Genomic DNA, 27,401 nt, shown 5'->3' on the forward strand with positions numbered 1-27,401 from the left:
AAAACAAGCTTGTAGCGCTCTGAAACACTTGATTTGGCAAGAAAATACGTATGATTGAAATGAATGATGGAACAAGTGAAACCATGTCTCAACAGTATGATTAGGTCTCATTTCTCACTTTCCAGAAATAAAAACAACATCACCGCGTTCGGCCATGTCTCTCCTTGCTCACCATTTAGATATTTTTGCCCTAAAAGTTACGTTTTTTTTCTAAAATCGCAGCTGGAAAATCTGGAGAAAGAATTCTCTTCAGCTGGATTTGGATTCCACATCTTTTCCTTTACATAGAGAATGCAGCCATTTTAATCTCTCCCTGTTTTTAACTTTCCACCTTTTCTGACTTTTCTCACCTTTTTAAGCTCTTTCTTGCTTTAATTTTCCACCTTTCTTTTTTCTAGTTAGTGTGAATGCTGAAGGCATTCACACTATTGTTCTTCTGGAATTTATTAAAGTTTTTCAGCTTTTCAACTTTTTCATAAATTTTTCACCTTTCTAAGCTCCTTCTGCCCTCTCAATATACAACTTTTTGGCCTTTTCACTCTTTTGTCACCTTTTCAATCTCTTTCAGCTCTCTTACTCTACAGCTTTTTAGCCTTTACAAATATTCATCTTTCTGCCTGTTCAACTCCGTGGAAATATTCAGCTTCATGTTCAGCTATGGAACTGTTCAACTATCAATGTGGTCAACTTTTTAAGCTCTTTTGGCCTTTAACTTTACAACTTTTCAGGCTTTTCCACTTTTTCAACTTTTCGGCAGGATGTCCCAAAAAAATTTAACATTGCCGCAAATGGGAAAAGCTTCAAATCCTCTTCAAAACTCCTCGACTTTCAACCTCTTCTTCTCCCTCATACATTCAGCTAGAGACACCATTCAAACTTTAAAACACTCAGCAGACCTTGCACTATTACCGATGTATTCAGTTTTTTAAAATCTGGTACGGTTTTGAAATCATCGCAGTTTTAGTTTCAAGGCGTTTTAGCTCCTCTTCTGATTTTATAATGGGTGTGTATTGCGCCGGCTAGAGTGCGTGACATCATCAACTGCCGCAGCCCAGAGTGTAGAGCAGCACCAATAACGGGAAAAAAATTCTCTTTAGCTTGATTTGGTTCCCACATCTTTTACTTGACATAGACAATATATGCATAGAAATGTAGGAAATCTTGTTGGCTTTCAGCTGATGGTCTTATTTCAGATGTGGGACTTACGGTTTTGGATTTTGAAGCCCGAGAGCGACAAGAAGTGAAACAGCTCTCCCATAAGCCGCAATGTTAATTTTGAGCCGAAATTTCTGGTGAAGAGCAGAAGGGTACCTGTTCTCTCTCTCGCTCCTGTGCCCTCATTTCTCACTTTCCAGAAATAAAAACCAGATGAACGAGTTCGGCCATGTCTCTACTCGCTCACCATATAGATATTTTTGCCCTAAACATTAAAGTTTTTTCTAAAATCGCAGGGGTTTGGGAAGACTTTTCCCATTCATCCTTATGGGGATTTTTTCAAATTTCATTCTGCTATAACTTCAGCATACCATAAGCTATAGAAACCATTCAAATATTAAAATGTTCAGCTTTTTAGGCTCTTTCAACCTTGTAATCTTCAGCTTTTCAACCTTTCAACTTTTTCAAATATTTAGCTTTTTCTAAACAATTTTTAACATTGCCGCAAATGGGAAAAGCTTCAAATCCACTTCAAAACTCATTGACTTTCAACCTCTTCTTCTCCCTCATACTTTCAGCTAGAGACACCATTCCAACTTTAAAACACTCAGCAGACCTAGAACTATTACCGATGTATTCAGTTTTTTAAAATCTTGTACGGTTTTGAAATCATCACAGTTTTAGTTTCGAGGCGTTTTAGCTCCTCTTCTGATTTTATAATGGGTGTGTATTGCGCCGGCTAGAGTGCGTGACATCAACAACTGCCGCAGCCCAGAGTGTAGAGCAGCACCAAAAACGGGAAAAAAATTCTCTTTAGCTCAATTTGGTTCCCACATCTTTTACTTGACATAGACAATATATGCATAGAAATGTAGGAAATCTTGTGGGCTTTCATCTGATGGTCTTATTTCAGATGTGGGACTTACGGTTTTGGATCTAGAAGCCCGAGAGCGACAAGAAGTCCAACAGTTCCTCCATAAGCCGCAATGTTAATTTTGAGCCAAAATTTCTGCTGAAGAGCAGACGGTACCTTTTCTCTCTCTCGCTTCTGTGCCTTCATTTCTCACTTTCCAGAAATAAAAACAACATGACCGCGTTCAGCAACTCCTCCTCTCACTCACCATATAGATATTTCAGCTACAACCATTACAGTTTTCTTTCAAATCGTTTGGGAGGCGTTTTCCCATTCATCCTTAGGGGGAATTTTTCAAATTTCATCCTGCTATAACTTCTGCATACTTTAAGCTAAAGAAGCCATTCAACTATTAAAATGTTCAACTTTTTAAGCTATTCCAACCTTGTCCTTTTTTGTTTTTTAACTTTTCAACTTCTTTAGAAATTCGGCTTTTTCTAAACAAAATTTAACACTGAAGTAAATGGGAAAATCTTCAAATCCTCTTCCAAAGTCGTCGACTTTGCACCTCTTCCTGTCCTTCATACTTTGAGCTAGAGACACCATTCCAACTTTATAATATATAAATATTTTGGCCATAACCATTACAGTTTTTTCAAAAGTCGCAGGAGTTTGTCAGGCGTTTTCCCATTCATCCTTATGGCGACATTTTCATCTTTGGCTCTGCTCCTGCTCCAGCATGTGTGCAAACATTTTAAGCTCTTTATGCCTTTATCCTTTCACCTCTTCAACCTTTTTTCCACCTTTTTAGGCTCCTTCTGCCCTCTTACTCTACAATCTTTCTGCCTTTCCAGTCTTTTTTCACCTTTTTAAGCTCGTTCTACCCTCTTAAGCTACAGCTTTTCAACCTCTTCAGATAGTGGACTTTCTGCCTTTTGATCTTTTTAAAATATTCTTTCCAGAAGTATAAACAACATCACTTCGTTTAACAATGTCTCCTGTTACTCATTAAATAAATATTTTGACCATAACCATTACAGTTTTTTCAAAGATCGCAGGAGTTTGTCAGGCGTTTTCCCATTCATCCTTATGGGGACATTTTCATCTTTGGCTCTGCTCCTGCTCCAGCATGTGTGCAACCATTTTAAGCTCTTTATGCCTTTATCCTCTCACCTTTTCAACCCTCTCTCACCTTTTTAAGCTCGTTCTTCCCTCTTACTCTACAACTTTTTGGCCTTTTCAGTCTTTTTTCACATTTTTAAGCTCGTTCAGCCCTCTTAAGCTACAGCTTTTCAAACTTTTCAGATATTCATCTTCCTGCCTTTTCAACTCCTTCAAACATTCAACTTCATGTTCAGCTATGAAATTGTTACACTTTTTAAACTCTTTCAGCCCTCTTCAACCTTCCTGTCTCTTCATCTTCTTAAAATATTCATCTTTCTGTAATTTCAACTGCTTCAACCATTCCGCTTCCTGTGCAGCTATGGAACTGTTCAACTATCAATATGTTCAACTTTTTAAGCTCTTTCGGCCTTTAACTTTGCAACTTTTCCGGCTTTTCGACTATCTTTTTCAGCAGATTTCCAAGAGCGTTTCAGCCTTCAGCATTCACACTGTATTTTCGCAGGAAATACAATTTTTCTAGTTATTATTCAAGATTCCGTACGTTTTTTGGCTCTCTTCTACTCCTTCAAATTTTGAGCTATTGAAACCATTCAACCATCAAAATGTTCGGCTTTTTTAGGACATGATGGCGTCTTTTTTTCATTTTTCTACCTTTCATACTTTTGGAAATATTCAACTTTTTCTGCAAAATTTTGCCCATTCATCCTTATGGGGATTTTTTCAAATTTCATTCTGCTATAACTTCAGCATACGTTCAGCTATTGAAACCGTTCAGCTTTTTAAGCTCTTTCAGCCTTGTAATTTTCAACTTTTCAACTTTTCAACTTTTTCAGAAATTTAGATTTTTCCCCCAAAAATTTAACATTGCCGCAAATGGGAAAAGCTTCAAATCCTCTTCAAAACTCCTCGACTTTCAACCTCTTCTTCTCCCTCATGCTTTGAGCTAGAGACGCCATTCCAACTTTAAAAGTGACACAAACCCTTGAACTATTGCCAGTGTATTCAGTTTTTAAAAATATTGTACGGTTTTGAAATCATCGCAGTTTTAGTTTTGAGTCATTTTTGCTCCTCTTCTGAGTTTAGAATGGGTGTGTATTGCGTGAGCTAGAGTGCGTGACATCATCAACTGCCGCACCCCAGAGTGTAGAGCAGCTCCAAAAATGGGAGAAAAAAATCTCTTCAGCTCGATTTGGAGCCCAAACCTTTTACTCAACATAGACAATGTATACATAGAAATGTAGGAAATCTTGTTGCCTTTCAGATGATGGTCTCATTTCAGATGTGGGATTAACGGTTTTGGATTTAGCAGCCCGAGAGCGACAAGAAGTGAAGCATCTCTCCCATAAGCCGCAATGTTAATTTTGAGCCGAAATTTCTGGTGAAGAGCAGACGGTACCTGTTCTCTCTCGCGCGTTTGTGCCCTGATTTCTCACTTTCCAGAAATAAAAACCAGATGACCGAGTTCGGCCAGGTCTCTACTCACTCACCATATAGGTATTTTTGCCCTAAATGTTAAAGTTTTTCCCAAAATTGCAGGGGTTTGGGAGGACTTTTCCCATTCATTCTTATGGGGACCTCATCATCTCTCTCTGATACTTCTCCAGCGTGTGTATCTCAAGAATGTGTGTGTGGTGCCTGAGTTACAGTGTGTGACATCATTTTTAGAGTGATGAGCAGCTGGAAAATCTGGAGAAAGACTTCTCTGCAGCTGCATCTTTTCCTTGACATAGACGATGCAGCCATTTTAAGCTCTCTCTGCCTTTAACTTTCAACCTTTTCTTGCTTTAATTTTCCACCATTTCAGTCTTTTTTCACCTTTTTAATCTCTTTCTTCCTTTAACTTTCTACCTTTTCAGACTTTTTTCACCTTTTCAAGCAATTTCTTGCTTTAATTTTCCACCGTTTTTTTCCGTTTGTTTTTTCTTTCTGCCTTTTTCATCTTTTTAAAATATTCTTTACAGAAATTTAAAGGACATCACCATGTTCAGAAAACTCTCTCCTGTTATTCATCACAATTTGGCAGGCGTTTGCCCATTCATTCTCATGGGAACATCGTCATCTTCAGCTCTGCTGCTGCTCCAGCACGTGTGCAGCCATTTTAAGCTCTTTCTGCCCTCTTACTCTACAACTTTTCTGCCTTTCCAGTATTTTTTCACCTTTTAAAGCTTGTTCAGCCCTCTTACGCTACAGCTTTTTAACCTTTTCAGATATTCATCTTCCTGCCTTTTGAACTCCTTCAAACTTTCAACTTCATATTCAGCTATGAAAATGTTACACTTTTTAAACTCTTTGAGCCCTCTTCAACTTTTCTGTCTCTTCATCTTCTTAAAATATTCATCTTTCTGCCATTTCAACTCCTTCAACCATTCTGCTTCTTGTTCAGCTGTGGAACTGTTCAACTATCAATATGTTCAAAGCAAAGCACAGCCCACTATTATTATTCCTCGCGCCTCTTCTTAATATTTTTCATCCTCCCGCTCGTTTTTGGCACTTAACTTGTCTCGCACCGTTTGTCGCACCCAAACAAAAAATATATCAAAACGTGCGTCTCGATCTGACTTGGTGTGCTATCATTCAGATTTTTGAAATTCGAAAAATTGCGAAAAATTTCCCATAAGGAATGAATGGGACGAGGTCAAAAATGTCGCAAATCTGCAACGTTTTTCTCCTGCTCGGGCATACTTTCGCCTAGAAACACCATTCCAACTTTAAAACGTAGGCACAAGTCTCGACTATTTAAGTTGTATTTTTTCCTACGATGTATAGTTTTTGAACTCTGACCCTTTAACGATGATGAGTGATTTGGGGAAAATTCAGGGTTTTCAATGAGTGTGTATGGCGGAATGTTCGCGCAGCAGAGTGCAGGAGACCAACTGACAGAGTGAGAGAGACTAAAAAAAAAAACTCTGAAATTTTCTCTTTCCGTGACGATCCCGGCCACAAATTACACTCAAAAACAGTGATATTTTCCAGAGTTGTAGCCACACTTGTCTTCTCTCTCACAATGTGTCCACTTTTTCGGTCGGATTTACGGTTTTTGAATTATCTGCCTCTGACCGACCAGAGGAGCTCTCACTGGCTCCATTCACTCCAATGTTAATCGGGAAGAGGATTTTTGAAACTGCTCCCTTTTTCCAACTCGCTCCCGTTTCCACATTTCTGACACAAGAACCATGAAACTTGGTGAGTGTGCTCTTTAAGGCATTTCTGGCTTGACCGTGAAAAAATTTTGCTGCTATCATGTATGGTTTTGAATATATAGCACCAGTCTGACGTCCTGCATGTGAGGCTGAAAGGGCTGAGAAAACAGCTGTCCCAGTCCGTTACCGGCGGGGTCGGCAACGATCACCGTGGCAACCGAGATCAGCTGGGCCAACAGAGAGAGTGACAGACAGACACGCACACAAATACAGACACTGTATATTTCCCAACATTTAAATTTTATTTTATATTTAATGATTAATTTTTCATTCATTTAACTTGCGGCTCGACCGGACTCTGTATGCTGTTAGTCAACTTTGAAGAACATTAATTTTTCGCGACGCTAGTCGCGAATAACTGTGAAAAGTTTCCCATAAGGAATGAATGGGACGAGGAAATGGGACCCCTCCATAGCAAAGCTATAGGGGTCCAGAGAGGGCTGTGCGGAGCACAGCACCACTAATAAGAGGAAAGAGTGACAGATTAAGTAATGAGTCAGTTTAATACACACACACACACACAGACAGATAGACAGACAGACAGACAGACAGACAGACACACACACACACACACACACACACACAAACACACATACACAGTATATATCCCAACATTTAAACTATATTTAACGATTATCTTTTCACTCATTCAAGCCTTCATAATCCATCCGCTGAAAAAAATAAACTGGAATGCTGTTTTAAATTTAAGGTATTAATATTATCAATGATATTAATTAATTCATAGTAATATTTTCATTAATGTATTTTATCATGACACGCAAATAAAATAAAATATATATTGTTTTATGTTATTTAATAATATATAACATAATAATTCAACATCAGTCAATTAATATCCTTATTAATTAAGTGTTCTAATTAACATTGATGTTTTGTTACTGTATTATATTCTAATACATTCATAAGAATATATATATATAAATAAATAATAATAAATAATAGTAAATAATGGATGCAGCAAAGTATGGTCGTCCGGAGTCTGTGTCAAGTGCACAGATTATCAGCCATCTCATTGGACAAATGACCTCGGATACAGATGACAGACAACACAGGAGAACTCTGATTGGACAGTTGTGTGTGCATTATTTTTGGCCTTGATATAAAACCACTGATCCGGCTCTGCTCGATACCCTTTGACCTCATCGTAGGTAAGTACCTGTTATGTCTAATTTTAGCATACTGAAATCGTTAATAAAAATGGATTTTATTGAAGCTAGACATTACTATCTCTCTCATGATCACGATAACTCATGATTTCGGGAAAAAAAATGAATGTAATTGTTAATGATCGGTCTGTTTTAGCAATATTAATCCGGAGGTACTTGGCTCAAAGTCACCGCTGTTTGCTTCGAGTGCGGCCTAATGGTTTACATACCGGAGCCGAGTAGCGCCATTAGCTCTTCCTAATAGTGTTGTATTGAAACAGACTGACGGAGCTCCGTTAGTGGAGTGTCAAGTGCACAGATAGCTAACGTTAGCTGTTAGCTCCGCTACCTGGAGCCCAGTAGCTCCGGGTCAACAGCGGAGTGTCAAGTGCACAGATAGCTAACAGCTAACGGACCTCCATTAGCTGTTAGCTCCGCTACCCGGAGCCCCGTAGCTCCAGGCCAACAGCGGTTAGCAAAGCTATAGGGGTCCATAAGTATATAATATGTCTGTCTTGGTAACAGTAACGGGGCTCCGGCAGTCTGTTTCAATACAACAATATTCAGACGAGTTAACGGCGCTACTCCGCTCTAGTATGTAAAACATTAGGCCGCGATCTAAGCCAACAGCGGTGACTTTGCTTTTTCTATAAAGAAACATTAACCGGAGCGAAAAGCTAACTGTGCTAACATCCGTACACCTTCAACAAAATGAGGTAATTGAATCTAAACATTACTATCTCGTGATTTTGGGAAGATTAATTGTTTATGGTCGATGTGTTTCTATATAAGGTCGATCTGTTTATATATATATAAGATCACTGAGCTAAAACGTTAGGCCGCGCCAGATGCTAACTGCGCGAACCTCGTCTTTGTTCTCTCGCAGCGCGAAGGATAGCCATTAGCTACATGCTAACTGCGTGAACCTTCGCCTTTTGTTCTCTCACGGCGCGAACGGTAGCCATTTTTCTCTCCGGGTGCGAACTGTACTGTCATGTCCAGATCCTTAACACGGGTCAGATTTGTACTTGGAGATATTACACCCATTATTTTGGGATTTTTGTGTTTGTTTTTTCTGTTTCCATGCAAGAATATTAACTCAAGCTGAAAGCTGTATTTCATATCTAATTGTGTAGATTGTGACTAGTATTTTTAATACTCCCTTCTGTCTACTGAAAAACACATTTCTCCTGTCTGTGATAAGATGTGATTAAATGCCTTTCTATGTAGTTAGATAAATATCATACTTTAGATGTACCATACACTTTTACAATCTACCTTGATTAAATAGAAAAGGAAGCATTTTCATACATGACTATTTTTGCTTTTGGTAATAAATGTGCATTCAGATGTTGATAAAATCCCGTACATTTGTTGAAGTTATTTTTATCTTGTGTGTTATATTCATCATGTCATAGTAATTCTTTGTTCTTAGGAATAAACAATTTGATACTGTGTAGTATAAAATTGATATAATAATTACTATAAATGATAATTAAAATACTATAACATAGAATTATTTGAAGAAATACTGTGCCCAAAAACACACAAATTATGACAAGTACAGATGTTTAACTTGTGTCTGTTATGATATTGACTTGTTGCTAACACTGACTCGTAACATTTGAGAGACATTTATCTTTGCCTATTGTCTTTGATAAGATTAAAGGGTTCCTGTACTGAGAGTGACCGCTGACAGCTGAGAGTGACCATCATCCTTCATCCATTGCCCTCAACCTTCACAGAGCAGTATCACCACATCACCTACACACACAATCACCACATCTTCATAATTTTCTCAAATTTCATTCTACATATAAGATTATATTAGGTTGTCTTAGATTAGTTTAGTTTACATTCGGTGGTTTAGGTTTAGGTCAGTTTTACAAGCATTTCTCTTGTTGTTTTTCTCTTTTTTTTTAACTTCTACCAACAGGATGCCAAGGAAGTCGAGGCAGTCTGTGGTGTTGAAGCAGCGCTGGGAGAAGCTCAACCTGGACGAGCTGAGGTCTTCCCCCACCCCCCCGGAGGTACTTACACAGTAGATAAGCCTCTGGGTCGCGGTGACAACTGTCTGCATGAAAATGGCTGTAGAAAAGTTACATCTATTGCTTTCTCCTGAACTGCTGAGTTCTGAATGTCTGCCATGTCTTTTGATGTTAATGTTTCATCAGACGGTGTCCCCCCCGGCTGGAGAGGAGCCTTCCAGAGGGTCAAGGACCAAGAGGACCAGGGAGACCCACCCCCCCTGCTCCCGAGCTCCAGTCGGCAACGTATGTTCCTACCTCACACACACACAATGAGACATGTTTTATTATATTTTGTTTTAACTTGTATGTCTTCATCTTATGCTTGTTGCTATGATTATCGTTAATTTTTTTTTTCTTTGTCTTTAATCTGTCATCAGGCAGTTGGATCTTCACCCCCAGCCAAGCCTTTCTGGAGCCCGGAGGATGTGCAAGTTCGTGCACGTAAGTATCTACTTGTTTTATCCCTATATGATCAATAAATTAATTCATCATCAATATTGAACTTTTTAAACAGGTTTTCCTGTACTTTTTTACTGGTATAAACAAGTGATTGTTGATATTTCCTAGTAGCCTTTCCTTCATCAGTTTAACCTTTTATCTGTTTTGTACTTTACCAAACAGGCCGCGGTACCGGTTACCGCCATCCAGTGGAGACGTGGCCAACTTCGAAGCTCACTGGATGGAGCCACAAGTTGGTCATCCCACCTGAGTCTCCTGGCAAGCAGGTGCTATTATTGTCCAGTTTATGAAGGAAGTAATTGATCTTGAGAGGGATTAATCATTTTCATGCTAATGAAATTTTCTTTGTTGTTGCAGTTTGTTCCCATCTCCGGGCCATCGTGGACCGTTTCGCCAAGATGCCAGAAGGGAAGTTTTCTTTTGGTATCATGTCGACCCCTGGGGCCCATGCTGCTCAGCTGCGCACTGAGGTCCTACATGCAAAGGTTCCTCGATCCCCTGATGCTGTTTGTGTTCTTGCTCCTAGCAACAACCTGACTGCGAGCAGGACCGTCGACGAGGCAGCCGTCGACTACGCCCGATTCCTCACTGCTGTGAGGAGCCGCTGGTCGAAGGTAGGCTTTTATTTCATGTCTTGCTTGTCCTGTATTCTTAGTAGTTAAACAACACTAGAAGTACATTGACTACTTTAATTGTGTGAGCTTTCAAAAAATGTGTACTAAATGTGGTGTGTGTGTGATTTTGAATGAAATTGTCATTGGTGTTCTCTAAAATTTTGACTACGCCCGATTCCTCACTGCTGTGAGGAGCCGCTGGCCGGAGGTAAGCATTTATTTCATGTCTTGCTTGTCCTGTATTCTTAGTAGTTAAACAACACTAGTAGTACATTGACTACTTTAATAAGATTAATTGTATGAGCTTTCAAAAAATGTGCACTAAATATAGTGTGTGTGTGATTTTGAATGAAACTGTCTGTCGGTGTTTTCTAAAATTTTGTTTCCTACAGGTCTTTGTGGTGGACTTCCCCCCCCGCCTGAACGAGGATGAGGAGCACCAGAGGGCCCTTCGCCACGCGTACCATCGCGTGACAGCTCGTATGGGTAAGTAACAAAAAAATATCTTGTCAGTTAAAACAAGTAAAAGAAATGTACTTAAAAATGTCTGTGATGAACATAGTCATACATGTGTGAATAATTGTAATATTTTTTTTTTATGTTTTTAGGTTTGAGGTACTTCTCTGCGGAGGAGTACTTCCCCCGTACGCGCTTGGATCTGTGGAGCAGAGACGGCGCAAGTAGAGTATCTGTGTGATAGAAAAGGTCTAATTTGCTATAATTTCTTGTGTGTCGATATGAAACAGTCGACACAAGCTACCTTTTGAAATTAAACTGTCTGTAAATGGATTTGTATTGTCATGTCTGCAGGTTCACCTGAGCGACCGTGAGGGTATGGGGATCCTCACCCAGCTGCTGTGGGCCTCCACGGAGCAGTTCCTCGAGACACCACCACCACCTCCCCCTCCCCCGGTGTCTCCTACTCCTTCACAGCCGCTTAGGAAGGTTTCTCCTAAGCTGGTTGTGAAGGGAGAGGTACGTGCTCCTCTGTCTCCTGACCCCTTCCAGTGGAAGGTCGTTGGTCAGAGCAGCAAGGTTAGTAGGGTTTTTCTTTTATATTTATTATTATATTATGTGTTTGTGTACATTTTGGTTCACGGGTTCACAGTCATAACTAAAAAGCACCTATTTATTCAAATATGTGATGTGCTTTCCCAGCCACAGGTTCCTGGTCCGGCCAGTGTGGCTCAGCAGCAGGTGAGTTATTTTTATTTATTTATTTTATTTTTTCATAACAAGTTAACTGGTTAGTATTTAAACTTTGTGTATTTGTACCTGACAAATATTCATTTGTCTTTGTGGTGTTTTGTCTTCCACAGGAGAAGGAGTCCTTCCTTCCACTGAACCCACGGTGGTTTAGTAGCACGACCCTTTGTGCTATGGAGGAAGTGTCTCCTTCTCAGCTGTCTGACGTGGTGGACGTCCCATCTCCTCCAGCGTGCAAGAAGGTAAATTATGTGACATCGCTTCTCAGGTGTATTATAAAATTCCCCTTGTTCCCTACAGTTACTGGTTCGATGTTTTATTTGACGGTGCAGGTGGCCTCCCCAGCGACAGCCAGGCGTCAAAGGACCACGGAGAGACGCCCCCCCTGCCACCAGTCTCCTGTGAACAACGTATGTTACACAACTGACGCACATAGTCAATGTTTACAGTTGAAACAGTGTCTTCATGGAGACATAACTACATTGTCCACTCTGTCTGAATTTTAACATATTTGTTCTCATCTGTCAACAGCAGGTTGGATCCCCTCCAGCCTGGCTGTCACAGAGACTGCAGGACGGCCCCTCCAGCCCGGTTCCTATGTCCAGGACCACGGATGGAACACCCCCCCCGCACCCAAACTTCAGTGACCAACGTATGTTACTCTCTGACACAAGACACAATCTCACTCAGAACACACAGTGTGCTCACTGAGACGCGTGGAGTTTAACATATTTGTTCTCATGTGTCAGCAGCTGGTTGGATCCCCTCCAGTCAGGTTGTCCTGTAGTTTGGGTGATCCGGCGACCCCCTGCTGTTCACCGGTTGCGAAGGTAAAAATTATTCCTATTGAATAAAGTTCATAATGTCCTTAAAGTCTTCATCAAATTGTTATTTGTTCTCAGGTGGCCAGGGTGAAGACCCCTTCACTGGTTGGACCATCCCAGACCATTAAAGCTGCCTGTCACTCTCCTCGCCCAGTTAAGGTATTTACTCCACAACAGACACACACAGAACGTTTACTGTAAAATGCTGTAACTACATTAAACTGGTTCATTTAACATCTTTGCTACTATTATCTTTCGCTGCAGTTCACAAATGTCAGTGACAGTGTTACCTCATGTCTAGATATTAACTGGTGTTATTACTTATCACAGACCATTGGGACACCAGTTCCCTCATTGTCCTGCTGGCCCTGGATTATCGATGACGGACTTGCCACCTCTCATTCCCCTTCCAAAGAGGTAATGATATTTACATTTGGGTTTATTGTGGGCTTAATAAAGTGTTAGAGGTAAAGTGTGGTTTACTTTGAACTGAAATGCAAAAGGAAGGGAAGGAAGGAAATGAAGGAGGGAATTGATTACTATTTATTCATGTGTAAATAGTGTGACACACGTACAAGGGATGTATCAGAGTTAAAGGTCCTTTAAAGCCTCCTTCAAACTTTGGTCAAGATGACAAGGGGTGACAAGGTTTATGATGTTCTCAAAACATTTAAATTTGAAATATGGAATAATCTGTGTTAGTAATGTGTTCAAGTCAAGTATGATAATACTTAAGGTCGTTTATAAGCATAATAATCATTCGTGTATATGTTTATCTATATGGTAAATTAATCAGGAAAATTTGGTGGAAATGATATTGTATAATCAGATAGTTAGTTTAAAGCTGCAGTAGGTAAAATGTTTTTAGTCACATTTGCTTAAACTGTCACCCTGCTATGACCGTAGTATATGTAAAAGTTAATTACTACCACTACTATCATACTACCACACTAATAATGTTAAGTAGGCTTATGTCAGTTTAACACTGTTGCCCTCGATAGAGTGCTGGCAAAGGGAGATTCACTTTTTGTAGGTGTAAAACAACAGCTGATCCAGGAAAAAAGATTCTGCAGTGACCATCTCGCTGTGGAAGAACTGCCCAAACAAGTCCTGACTGACACAGATATGTGTAACGTCCACATGCCTGAAATCAGGTGTGGACTTGTGGAAGCCAGGCTTGGTATCTGCCCCTTGCCACACAGTTGGAGTGTCTGTCAGGTGACGTTAATCTGGCTTTAGTCATATGTCAAGAGTGTATTGCAGTTTTCCGTGACCACTCAGGCAGGTATGGTGTGTTTGATTCACACTCAAGAAGTGTGATGGGCTTACCTCACCCCCACGGAACTGCAATTATGAAGACCTTCTCAAAAATCAGTGACTTGGCTGAACACCTGCACAAACTCTTTGCAAATTGCGGCCCTTCTGCCAGTTACGAGTTTGTGCCGGTGTCATTTGAAGCCATTGGTTCAAGAGAATGCCCTCAGGTATCTCTGGCACACAGCGTATCCAGGACAGCTCTCCCACCAGCAGCAGAGCGCGTCCTCAAGACGGCTCCTGCACCGCCAGCAGCAGAGAGCGCGTCCTCAAGACGGCTCCTGCACCGCCAGCAGCAGAGTGCGTCCTCAAGACGGCTCCTGCACCGCCAACAGCAAAACATTTCACAAAGTTGCCAAAGCAACAGTGACGAAGAGCGATGCATCAAGCCAGCAAAAAACACACATTACTGTCTGGTGAAGGAAAAAAGGAAAAAAATTTGAATATGAAAGAAAAAAAGTACAGAAGCTGTCTAGAATTTAGAAGAAAGAAACTCCAAGCACAAAGAAGAAGATATGCTCAAGGCAGTCTCCATCAGAATCAGCGATTACTTTCCTTCAAATGTTACTATGAAAATGTTCAAGATAAGAAGAAGGAAGAACTCGTCAGAAGAGGGAACAGGGAAAATGCTACTTTCAAGAGACAACGGAAGACTTGCATCACAAAGAGATACAGGGAAGGATGCCACGTTCCGCACCACTCAAAAGAAACACATTCGAGATAGATACAGGGAAGGATGCCACGTTCCGCACCACTCAAAAGAAACACATTCGAGATAGATACCAGTCAGATACAGTGTTTCAGAGCAGACAAAAATTTGGCATGTCTCAGAGATACAACACGGATCAAAGCTATAGCCAAAAGAAAAAGCAAGATTTCAATCTCAGATATCACAGCGATCCGGAATTTAGACGTCATTTTAATCAACGTTGTAACCAGCGGAGAGGAACCAAATTGGCCACAAATGCTGCCTTTAGCACATTTTACAAGATGCAGAGAGCGCTTAGAATCAGGAGAAAATACAGACAAATTGTGCCCCACCGCCCCCAGCCCCTGATTGATCCGGTGATGGAAGCAGCCATAGCTGTCTTTCGTGAGTCCAGAACCATGTTTCCTAATCAGGTCAAAGAATGCAAAAGACAAAAATATTGTAAACACACAAAAGTCACAGCAGCATGCTTGACAGGAAACTATGTTCACTTTTGTGACAGTGACTGCTCTACCCCTTGCTCTGTGCCACAAGAAAGACTGCATGAGTGGATATGCTACACCTGCGACAGCCACCTTAGCAGAGGATGCATACCACCCATGGCAGTCGTAAACAATTTGGAGTTGGCGCCCATCCCCCCAGAATTGGCTGCACTTAATGTGCTTGAGAGGCAGCTGATTGCAAAAATCTTGCCATTTGCAAAAATTGTTGCTCTGCCAAAAGGCCAACAGAGAGCAGTCAACGGAGCTGTTGTGTGCGTTGCATCAGAGGTGGAAGTGACGAATAAACACCACGGATCGGGAGCTCTTCTTGAGGCGTAAGCTGCAGGTACGGGCTACAGCCTCTTGAGCGCTGAACTCTCTGTGTTTAGAGTAGGCCTGCATAATTTGTTTCATTTCGTCGCGCTTCTTAACATCAGATGTCATCTTTGATAACGTTCTTAAGGAATTCCGTCATCTCGTGCTCCGGTTTCATTACATATGATATCATATACATGATGATATACATGAGGATGCCACGTTCTGCACCAGACAGTAGAAACACATTCGAGATAGATACGAGGAGGATGCCACGTTCCGCACCAGACAGTAGAAACACATTCGAGATAGATACAAGGAGGATGCCACGTTCCGCACCACTCAAAAGAAACACATTCGAGATAGATACAACAAGGATGCCACGTTCCGCACCACTCAAAAGAAACACATTCAAGATAGATACAAGGAAGATGCCACGTTCCGCACCAGACAGTAGAAACACATTCGAGATAGATACAAGGAGGATGCCACGTTCCGCACCACTCAAAAGAAACACATTAGAGATAGATACAAGGAAGGATGCCACGTTCCACACCAGACAGTAGAAACACATTCGAGACAGATACAAGGAGGATGCCACGTTCCGCACCAGACAGTAGAAACACATTCGAGATAGATACAAGGAAGATTCCACAGAAACACACTCGAGATAGATACAAGGAAGATGCCACATTCCGCATTAGACAGTAGAAACACATTCGAGGTAAATTCAAGGAAGATGCCACAGAAACACATTTGAGATAGATACAAGGAAGATGCCACAGAAACACATTCGAGATAGATACAAGGAAGATGCCATGTTCCGCACCAGACAGTAGAAACACATTTGAGACAGATACAAGGAAGGATGCCACGTTCCACACCACTCAAAAGAAACACATTCGAGATAGATACAAGGAAGATGCCACGTTCCGCACCACTCAAAAGAAACACATTCGAGATAGATACAAGGAAGGATGCCACGTTCCGCACCACTCAAAAGAAACACATTCGAGATAGATACAAGGAAGATGCCACAGAAACACATTCGAGACAAATACAAGGAAGGATGCCACGTTCCGCACCAGACAGTAGAAACACATTTGAGATAGATACAAGGAGGATGCCACGTTGCGCACCAGACAGTAGAAACACATTCGAGACAGACACAAGGAAGGATGCCACGTTCTGCACCAGACAGTAGAAACACATTCGAGACAGATACAAGGAGGATGCCACGTTCCGCACCAGACAGTAGAAACACATTCGAGACAGATACAAGGAAGGATGCCACGTTCCTCACCACTCAAAAGAAACAAATTCGAGATACATACCAGTCAGATACAGTTTTTCAGAGCAGAAAAAAATTCGTCATGTCTCAGAGATACAACACAGATCAAAGCTATAGCCAAAACAAAAAGCAAGATTTCAATCTCAGATATCACAGCGATCTGGAATTTAGACGTTGTTTTAGTCAACGTTGTAACCAGCGGAGAGGAAACAAATTGGCCACAAATGCTGCCTTTAGCACATTTTACAAGATGCAGAGAGTGCTGAGAATCAGGAGAAAATACAGACAAATTATTCCCCACCGCCCCCAGCCCCTGATTGATCCGGTGATGGAAGCAGCCATAGCTGTCTTTCGTGAGTCCATTAGACATGGACCCACATACATTTGTACTGTTTGTAACAGAACCATGTTTCCTAATCAGGTCAAAGAATGCAAAAGACGAAAATATTGTAAATACACAAAAGTCGCAGCAGCATGCTTGACAGGAAACTATGTTCACTTTTGTGACAGTGACTGCTCTAACCCTTGCTCTGTGCCACAAGAAAGACTGCATGAGTGGATATGCCACACCTGCGACAGCCACCTTAGCAGAGGATGCATACCACCCATGGCAGTCGTAAACAATTTGGAGTTGGCGCCCATCCCCCCAGAATTGGCTGCACTTAATGTGTTTGATAGGCAGCTGATTGCAAAAATCTTGCCATTTGCAAAAATTGTTGCTCTGCCAAAAGGCCAACAGAGAGCAGTCCACGGAGCTGTTGTGTGCGTTCCATCAGAGGTGGAAGCGACCATCAACAGTCTCCCAAGGCCCAGAGCAGAAGCGCAGCTGCTTCAAGTGAAATTGAAAAGGCACATCAAATACAAAGGTTACAAGCAATTTTACAAAGTTAATATGAAGAATGTGCTCACTGGCCTTGCGAAATTGAAAGAGACACATTCAGAATATAAAGACGTGTTTGTCGATGACACTGCAACTTTTGACTTTCTGCTCGAAGAAGAGGAACCCAGACAGGAAGAGGAGCTCAGACAAGAAAAGGTGCCCAGCATCCCAGAGGAAGATAGGGATGTCGATTTGGAGGAAATTTTTAAAAGCCAAAACGAGCCGGGACAGTTAGAGGCAGATGAGGAAGAACAGGAGGAGATGAGACCAGGCCTCTCCCTGGACACTTACATGCAGCCCCCCGACATTGCACAGGAAATTCTTTCATATGGCATCGGAGTATTTAGTGTTGCACCCGCGCAAGGCAACAAACCGGTTGGTTTTTTCACCTTACCAAAGTTGGAGAAGTAACCCCATCACAGTAATGCGCGTGTTTGAAAAGAGAGTAGAGGCTCTCATGACAAACTGCATCCTCTCTCCTTCACAACCGATTGGTGAAGTGGAAGATTATTTTTATCGCGTTGAGTTCCAAGCCAGGGGAAGCCCGCACATCCACATGCTCATTTGGATAAAAGATTCACCTAAATTTGAAGAGGACCCCGACAGACACGTCATGGAATTTATAGATAGATACATTAGTTGCAAAATGTCCGACCCTGACACAGATCCGGAACTCCACAAAATAGTGTCAGAGGTTCAGGTGCACAGCAGGAAACATTCAAAGTCCTGTAAGAAGGGAAATGTAGCCTGCAGGTTCGGCTTTCCAAAACTACCGATGGATAAAACATTCATCACCAGGCCCCCCACTATTAATTGCCACCAAAAAGAGGATCAAAATGATGCAGACTTCGAAGCGCAAATAGAGGAGCAGAAAAGGGCCCTCGCAGAAATGCAAAAATTGGCTAAACAAACGCTCCAACCAGTTAGAGATCTGCTTATGGATCCAGGCGCTTCGTTCAGCAGTTTGACAGACTTGCTTTGCCAGTGCAACTTAACTTACGAGCAATACTTTGCCGCCGCACAGTGCCTGGCAAATACCCATGTCGTGATGCTGAGGCACCATCCAAATGATTGTTGGGTTAATGCCTACAATCCTGATTTGCTTAGAGCGTGGAAGGCAAACATGGACATCCAGTACGTCATAGACGACTACAGCTGCATCATGTACATGATGTCATATGTAGCGAAACCGGAGCACGAAATGACGGAATTCCTTAAGAACGTCATCAAACATGTAAAGACATCTGATGTTAACAAGCGCGACGAAATGAAACAAATTATGCAGGCCTACTCTAAACACAGAGAGGTCAGCGCTCAAGAGGTTGTAGCCCGTACCTGCAGCTTACGCCTCAAGAAGTGCTCCCGATCCGTGGTGTTTATTCAGACCAACGAGGAAGGTCTGAAAATGAGTCACCCTATGAGTAGACTGGAAAGAATGGAACCTGGATCAGTGGAAGTATGGATGTCGGGGGTTGCCTGAAAAATACGTCAACAGACCTCTCACTCGAGAGTTTGAACGTATGTGCCTGGCCGAGTTCGCGTCAGACTACAGGGTAGTCTACGGCCGGCAAACAGAAAGCCCGAATGCCATTCCATTGTTGAACGATGAAGGATTTATTCAAAAGAGAACCGTAGGAAAACCAGCAATCATTAGATTTACTCACTTCTCTGAGGAAAAAACTCCAGAGAAGTTTTATAGAAGATTGCTGAAACTTTATCTCCCACATCGATCCGACGCTGATCCGAGAGATGAAGCGCACCCCACTTATGAAGAGTTTTATAAGTGTAGCGACAAATGGGGTATGAGAGTAGAGGAAATAGTGAGGCACAACAAAAAACGTTATGAGGGCCAAGGAAAAAACATGGAAGCTGCTTTTCAGCAGCTTCATGTGTGCAGTCCTCTCGTGAATGCTTGGAACTCTTTTGCGCCCGAAGTTGGAGTTGACCGGCTGGAGTGCCTGGCTGAATGTGAACCTCGCGATCAGGAGCAAAACAGTGAAGATGTCCCAGAATTCGGCACTAAGAAGGATAAGGGGAGCTCTATGCCTAGAATAGATGCTCCAGAGTTGAGTCCAGACTTTGTTAGGAAAATGTACCAAAGTCTGAACGAAACTCAGGCCTCCGTTTTCTACACTGTTCGACAGTGGTGCCTTGAACTAGTCTGGGGCCACAATCCAGAACCATTTTATTACTTCCTGTCGGGAGGGGCTGGATGTGACAAATCGCATGTGATTAAGTGCATTCACCACGAGGCAACGAGAATTCTGCGTGAGCTCCCGAGATTTCGGGACCATGCAGACAGGCTCTTGCTTACGCAGGCAGTGGCTGATAGTCTGCATTGCTCAGCACTGAGTCTACACATCTACGCCACAAACAAAGAAGTAGACCGTCACAACGCAGACATCGTAACTGCTTCCTACAAGGATGCGATTGGAGTTGCAGCTCGTGATTTTCGAAAAGACCCCAGAACTGGCTGCATGACGTTTGTGTTTTAAATTAAAGGACACAAGCGAGATTTGCCCGACAACATAATGGCTGCTCAAGGAGTACGCGTTATGTTGATCCGAAATTTAGATGTGGAAGACGGCCTTGTGAATGGTACATTTGGAACCATTTCTAACATTGTAATTAGAGAACCTGAAGGCGTGAAGATGATTGGACTCCTGCTGGACAATACTACAGCAGGACAGAGATACTGCAAAAAAATCTTAGGTCCCTCAGATGACTCAGTGTACATCGAAAGATCTGAGGAGAACCTAAGTAACAAGAAGGGGGTTATTCGCCAGCAGTTCCCCGTGAAATTAGCTTTTGCTTGTACGGCCCACAAAGTTCAAGGAATGACCGTGCCGTCGGCGGGTGTGTGTCTGAAGCGTGTTTTTGAACCTGGTATGGCGTACGTCGCACTCAGCCGCACAACCTTGTTTCAAGGTCTCACCATCCTTGACTTTGATGAGAAAAAAATTTACGCTGACCCCAAGATCAAGACAGCCCTGGAAAGTATGCCTCATGCATCTTTCCAGAGCTGTAGACTATTGTTTTTGAAATCTATACAACAAACGCCAAAGGTTTTCACAATTGTCCACCACAACACGCAGGGTTTGCCATGTCACATGGTGGACCTGAAAGCACATCATGAGCTCCAACAAGCAGATGTGCTTTGCCTTACAGAGACACATTTGTCAGGGTCCTCTGTGGCTGAAACTTTTCAATTGGAGGGGTACACCATGTTCACACGTAGCAGACAGTTGTCTTACAACAGCTGTGTGAACATGGCCAAAAAAGAGGGAGGTGGACTTGCGATGTACTGTAGAGACACTGTGCAAGCAGAGCCCCGCAGGCACATGCAACAGGTCACTGATTTAGAGTTTGTTGTCCTTAAAATTGAGGCTGCAGTCAAAGTGCTAATAGCGACTGTGTACAAACCGCCAAGTTTTCAACTGGGAATCTTTCTTCAAAACTTGAAAAAGGGCCTTGGTCATATGGCTGAGGTTTACTGAAGTTCTGCTTTAAAGAAGCCTCGAGCCCAGCATGTCTCAGAAGATAGTTAGGTTTAGTTTGGAGTTAGGCAGGTACCAGGGGGCTTGCTAAAGTTTTAGCTTCATGTCTTGTGTCGATGAGAAGCCTGTCTGATTGGGATAGTCGTATGTATGTGTGTAGCTTAATCACTGCTGGCGACAAGAGTGCTTGTCTCGTCCCCTGACCTTGTTGTTACCTGTGTATAAATTGTGAAGACTCCTTTACTCTGGGCTCATTCACTTGGCTCATGAATTTGACTGGGTGGTGAGTCCATCTGCAGATGGTTGGATTAAACTTACAGAAAAGACAGAACTGACTTTACTCTTTTATAGACAGAAATTTCCGCCACAATTTGGCGACGAGTGATGGGATCACTTCTGTGAGAGAGACCCTTAAACTCAGTGCAGACGGGTACCCGGGAGCTCGGACTTCAAAACCTCAACCTCGCCATCACGTACGCACTTGAATCGATTCTTGCCACTTTCGGGTGGGCGTGACAGGTGTGTCAACAGGACAGGTTTGGGTTTTCGAACCACTGTAGAATCAAGGAAGCTTCAGAAAATTTGTGTGTATGTACCTGAATCGATTCTCGCCACTTTTGGGTGGGCGTGACAGACGTGTCAACAGGGCAGGTTTGGGTTTCGAGCCGCTGTAGAATCAAGGAAGCTTCAAAAGGGTTTCAGTCCCTGTGAGTTTTTCTAGAGAACTCTGGTTTGTGATAGAGAGGAACTGAGAGCCAGCGAGCACTGAGATTTTCCTTCTTGGGAGTAGAGCAAATCATGTGGGAAATTGCCATTGTTTGAATAAACTTTGAAGGCCCGATCTCTATCGTCTAAATGACTGCTGGTGATCCGGTAGATGCCCGGATTTGTCCCTCTCTCTCGTTAGGGGGAAAGTAATTTCTCAAAGTGGGTCGCAGTGCCAATTCCACCCAGGGCGGGGCAGAGGGAGGCGATCGCTGGTGGTTGAGAGCCTAAACACACCACCACCGTATGCCACCGTCAGCCACAGCCCGCACCACACACGGAGCAACTCTGTGTACAACCCCCTGAAGACAGAATTCCAGGCTCCCATGGTGTAGGTGGCGGGGAGTGAGGGTTGAGTGCAGCTGGTTTATAGGCCTTGGACATACAGTGACATGAAGGACGCTGCCGCGTTGATTCCAGACGTCCGCAATGGGGGAGCGGAGTTTGTGATTCAGCTCATGACCTTTTGCCGACAGTTCAAGCCCACCACTGCTGAACTGCAACGCCTGCTGATGGTTCAGATGGGTACAACGTGGGCCTGAGTTGTGGGCGACTACTCCGTGGAGGACATCAGGGTAGAGAACTCTGACTGGGCCAGCGACGACAATTTGGCATACAGAGACGTCATTGGACGTCTGTCTGATTCTGTAACATAGTCGGTACAGAATCAGACAGACCTTCCCTCTGAAATTAGACATGGGGAAGATTTCTGTTCCTCAACAACGAAAAGAACCGAAATTCGACAGGCTTGACAGAAACAGTCCAATTGGCTCAGTTGGCATGCTACGAGCACCAAGCGAGGGGTCGCGAACGAGGACGAGGAAAGGGACGCCGGGGCAGATTCAAAAATCGCCCTGGCACCTGTCATAGATGTGGAAAAATGGGACATTGGCAAGACAACTGCCCAGAGAACGACGCAACGGTCGACTGACTAGCTGAGGAGCCGAGTACAGTGACGGACGAATCTGGTTTTGACGCACAGGCTGAGGAGGAGAAGCAACCTACGCATCTTTCATGTGAGAGCACCAACACTGACACACACACACCACAAGAGATGTATGCCCTTACACTGCAAGCTATCACATATCTTGAAAATAAACAAAAAACAGCAGAAGAAAAGCTAACTGCATTATATGCTTCATTTTCCTCTGAAGCATACCAAAACAGGCCTACGCACACTCTCATAATAGGGCAAACATGCGCACCTTTTTGGTAGATTCAGGGGCAGCGATATCTCTCATTAGACATGATGCGCTAAACCCTACACCGAAGATGAGTGCACGCTATCTTAAAACCGTAGGAGTTTCAGGCTCCTCAATGACAGAAAGGTACACCACTCCACTTGCATGCGAAGATGAGCTACAGGGCCGTTTTAAACACTCTTTCCTGCTTTCTAAACACTGTCCCGTGAATCTCATGGGGATCGATCTGATGTGTGCTTTGGGTATCGGTTTAAGATCGACTCCGGAGGGGTTAGTGGTGGTTAGGGAAGCAGCCACATTCGTGAAGTATGGTAAAGAAGATCTTTTTTACTCACATCACTGGCAGCTCCCCCTCACAGCTCTTGATTCTGTAAATCACACCCTCCTGCAGACAGCCAGAGCATGCACAGCGCACACACGCAATACACATGCAGACATGGTGAGAGCACAAGACCTTCAGTGCACAGCACACATCTCCCTCGGTCCTGATACGAGCTTTGAAAAAAACTGGTGCAGGGAGAGACAGGGGCAAGATAACTGAGGCTTGTGTGGTTGTATTGGAACGACAAAATGTGTGTTGCTTCTGTAACCTTGACGGATTCCCACTCTCAGCGTTTGTTCTCGGTACCGAACTCTGACCCTCACATTCCATTGATCAAACCAAAGGGGAAAGGGTGGCAGGAATTGGGACCATGGACCAGGGCGTGCAATGATGCAACAGGTTGGACACAGACATCCGATCCACATGTTGAGTATCACCGCCATTTGAGAGCATACAGAAAACGGTTTTCAGCTGTAATAACTGCAGTACGATCTGTTGAGCTCATACCTGACACAAAATGGGATTTGTCAAAATTTGTCAGGTCAAATAAGGGCTGTTTTGATTCTTTTGATGCTTGTCATGAAGGATTTTTTGTTGATGACGTCACTGAGGTACCAGAGTTAAGCCAAGTGCCAGCACACTTATGGGCACAGCATAAACATGATGTTGGGCTTATCAAAAATGCAGAACCTGTAATAATCACTCCAAAATCTTCCTACAGGCCATGCCAGAACCAGTATCCCCTGAAAAAAGAGGCTGTGGAGGGCATCAAACCAGTGTTTGAAGCACTCCGCAAGGCCGGCGTCATCGTTCCGTGTGAAAATTCACCCGTGCGCACGCCAATCTTCCCAGTCAAAAAGATCAAACAAGTGGGCCAGCCCGACGAATGGAGGTTTGTACAAGACCTACAAGCAGTAAATGCAGCCATTCATGCACGCGCGCCAACCGTCCCTAACCCTCACACCATTCTCTCACAAGTTCCACCCGACAGTAAGTGGTTCTCTGTTGTTGATCTAGCCAATGCTTTCTTCAGCATTCCTGTTCACCCAGACAGCCAATTCTGGTTTGCGTTTACGTTTGAAAATAAGACCTACACATTCACGCACTTGTGCCAGGGCCTGTCTGAGTCACCAACAATTTTTAACACAGCACTGTGCGACAATTTGGATTCTTTAAAGCTGCCCAGCAATAGTGCGATGATGATGATGATATGTGGATGATCTGTTGATTTGCTCTCCCACCAGAGAAGCCTGTGTAGCAGACACAGTGGCCTTGCTCTCCCATCTGGCTGATAACGGACACAAAGCAAGCCTGTCAAATCTGCAGTTTGCCTGTGAGAAAGTTGTTTTCCTAGGTCATGTGATCATAAGGGAAGGGAAGACTCTCTCCCTCCAGAATAGCTGCAATCCAGTCTATTCCGAGGCCTCTCACCAAAAAGCAAGTAATGAGTTTTTTGGGTATGACGTCATATTGCAGACAATGGATCCTGAACTACGCAGAAATAGAGGCACCATTGGCAGCAATCGCCCATGGGAAAGGCCTCAATGCGAACGACAAAGTTGAGTGGGCGACTGACGCTGACAAAGCATTCACTGACCTCAAACTGGCCCTGCAGTCTCCCCCGACTCTGGGCCTGCCCGACTGCTCAAGACCTTTCACCCAGACAGTCGACGAAAAGGGTGGGTCCATGACTTCCGTATTGCTACAAGACCACGGGGGCCGCAACAGGCCTGTAGCGTACTTTTCTTGATTCAGCGGCAGGCTTGCCTGCCTGCCTCAGAGCTGTGGCTGCTGCAGAGAAAGAAGTGATGGCCTCTCGAGACATTGTAGGGTATTCTGATCTGACACTGCTGGTACCCCACGCTGTCTCCTTGATTTTGCTCGAGCAGAAAACCTCTCATTTCTCAGCTGCTAGGTGGCTGAGATACAACACCATTCTGCTAGAGCTCCCAAACATTACTGTGAAACGATGTACAGTTCTTAATCCTGCTACCCTTCTTCCCACAGCTGACGATGGAGAGGCACACAACTGTGTTGCTATCATTAATGAAGTCTGCTCTCCTAGATCTGATCTGCAGGAAGTGCCACTTCAGAATGCAGGCCTGGAACTGTTTGTGGATGGCTCAGCATCAAGGGACCCAGGGACAGGAAAGAACCAAACAGGTTTTGCAGTCACAACATTACATGTCATTGTTCTAGCTGAACCTCTCCCCTCAAACTACTCCGCTCAAGCCGCAGAGCTTGTAGCCTTAACGAAAGCATGCACATTGGCCAAGGACAAGTCTGTTAACATTTTCACAGACAGTCATTATGCCTGGGGAGTTTGTCATTCATTTGGCCAAATTTGGGCAAACAGAAAATTCCTGACGGCTTCAGGAAAGCCAATTGCACATCACACATTGGTTGCCTCCCTCCTCGATGCTCTGCTGCTACCAAAACAAATCGCTGTCTGTAAATGTGAAGCTCACACTAACAAACCTGACCTCATTTCACAGGGAAACGCCAGAGCAGACGCCGCTGCGAAGACAGCAGCTAAGCAGTGACTAACAAAACAATGTGTTGTTATCCCTGCCTCACCACTGACACCTTTCGCAGATCTGCAGGAACTACGAGCGAAAGCCACTCCACAGGAGAAGGCCAACTGGAGGCAAGCTGGTTGCGCTGTCAAAGAGAATGTTTGGTATGGTCCTAACTACAAACCGTGCTTGCCCAAATATCTTTTTCCTCACTATGCTACGTTGACACATGGATGAGATCATGTGTCAAAAGGGGGAATGATGAGTGAGATACAAAGATATTGGTTCACAAAGGGCTTCTCAGCCTTCTCCCAAACTTTTTGCAAAAGGTGTGTGATCTGTGCCACAAACAATGCAGGGGGAGGTCTTCGGACGCAACAGGGTGCCCATCCACCCCCTGAAAGACCATTCAATCATTTACAAATGGATTTCATTGAACTAACACCTAGTGAGGGAAAGAAATACTGTCTCGTGGTGGTCGACATGTTTTCTAAGTGGGTGGAAGCTTTCCCTACATCCAAACAGGATGCGGCAGCAGTTGCAAAAGCTTTAATCACAGAAATCATCCCACGTTGGGGAATTCCAGCTAAAATATCCAGTGATAATGGCACACCTTTTGTAAATACAGCCCTGAAAACTGTGGGGGACTACTTAGGTATTGACCTTAAACAGCACTGCGCCTACCACCCAGCAAGCGGAGGTGCCGTAGAAAGAGAAAATGGCACCCTGAAAAACAAGCTTGCTAAATGTTGCGAAGAAACAGGTCTGTCATGGACCAAAGCCTTGCCAACCGTCCTCATGCACATGAGGGCTAGAATCAGAGCTAAAAACAACCTTAGCCCTTTTGAAATCTTGTTTGGTCGACCTCTGCACACCGGGATTGGGCCCGGCACGAGACAGCTCCCAGGGACAGGTCAGTGTGAGGATGAAATGTTGCGTTATTGTGCAAACCTGTCCTCTGTTCTTTCTGATATTCACAAACAGGTTAAGGACGCTCTGCCTGCCCCAGCAGCCCACAAACTGCATGATTTGGAGCCAGGGGATTGGGTCGTCATTCAAGATCTCAGGAGGAAGAACTGGAGAGCTCGCAGATGGAACGGTCCGTTCCAAGTGCTTCTGACCACGGAGACTGCAGTGAAGATCGCAGAGAGAGCCACCTGGGTTCACGCCAGCCACTGCAAACGGCACCAAAGTGCTTTATTGTAGAATAATCATGACTGATGTTTGAGCATGTCTTTTGAGCTGTGAAAAGAATCTGTTTTCCAAGCTGACTTGATTTTTTTTATCCTTCACTATTACTTACGAAGGAATTTTTTTATATAGTCTGTAGTGAGCATAGTATGCTCAAAGGGAGGAATTGTGATGGAAAAAAACCTTTTCATGATGGGTTGATGAATTTTGAACTATTTTGTTGAATATGATTTCTTAACATTTATCTAACTTGCTTCATGTGACTGATATCTTATGCAAATGTAT

The 27,401-nt window shown here is 43.4% G+C and overlaps 3 protein-coding genes across 20 annotated transcripts; all 3 read left to right on the forward strand.

Annotated features, from left to right (window-relative positions):
• The first annotated feature begins 7,369 nt into the window (after nt 1-7,369).
• Nucleotides 7,370-27,043, forward strand: LOC119034487 (WAS/WASL-interacting protein family member 1-like). 18 transcript variants are annotated; one of them, XM_037125534.1, is made up of 17 exons: nt 7,370-7,502; nt 9,162-9,248; nt 9,436-9,529; nt 9,674-9,772; nt 9,907-9,970; nt 10,151-10,254; nt 10,346-10,602; nt 10,995-11,088; nt 11,211-11,278; nt 11,413-11,799; nt 11,922-12,050; nt 12,141-12,218; nt 12,340-12,460; nt 12,558-12,638; nt 12,711-12,791; nt 12,963-13,049; nt 21,998-26,911. In XM_037125534.1, the coding sequence occupies exons 7-14, from the start codon at nt 10,387-10,389 to the stop codon at nt 12,593-12,595; spliced, it is 1,131 nt and encodes a 376-aa protein (XP_036981429.1). In that variant the 5' UTR covers nt 7,370-7,502; nt 9,162-9,248; nt 9,436-9,529; nt 9,674-9,772; nt 9,907-9,970; nt 10,151-10,254; nt 10,346-10,386; the 3' UTR covers nt 12,596-12,638; nt 12,711-12,791; nt 12,963-13,049; nt 21,998-26,911. The 18 variants fall into 18 exon arrangements, with proteins under 18 accessions (XP_036981429.1, XP_036981439.1, XP_036981440.1 ...); XM_037125536.1 differs by lacking the exon at nt 7,370-7,502 and adding an exon at nt 7,785-8,215 and having other exon boundaries at nt 9,162-9,529; nt 25,475-25,572; nt 25,905-26,911; XM_037125547.1 differs by lacking the exon at nt 7,370-7,502 and adding an exon at nt 7,785-8,215 and having other exon boundaries at nt 9,162-9,529; nt 11,413-11,577; nt 11,761-11,799.
• On the forward strand, nt 17,929-26,911 carry LOC119034486. Its single transcript, XM_037125530.1, has 2 exons — nt 17,929-22,901; nt 24,131-26,911. Exon 1 carries the CDS (start codon nt 17,952-17,954, stop codon nt 19,101-19,103), a length of 1,152 nt encoding a protein of 383 aa, XP_036981425.1. The 5' UTR covers nt 17,929-17,951; the 3' UTR covers nt 19,104-22,901; nt 24,131-26,911.
• Nucleotides 19,108-26,911, forward strand: LOC119034489. The gene has a single exon (XM_037125550.1). The coding sequence runs from the start codon at nt 19,144-19,146 to the stop codon at nt 20,116-20,118; it is 975 nt and encodes a 324-aa protein (XP_036981445.1). The 5' UTR covers nt 19,108-19,143; the 3' UTR covers nt 20,119-26,911.
• Nucleotides 27,044-27,401: the final 358 nt, after the last annotated feature.

Source organism: Acanthopagrus latus, chromosome 16 (genome assembly GCF_904848185.1).
Source record: "Acanthopagrus latus isolate v.2019 chromosome 16, fAcaLat1.1, whole genome shotgun sequence".
In the NCBI taxonomy this organism is placed as follows: domain Eukaryota; kingdom Metazoa; phylum Chordata; class Actinopteri; order Spariformes; family Sparidae; genus Acanthopagrus; species Acanthopagrus latus.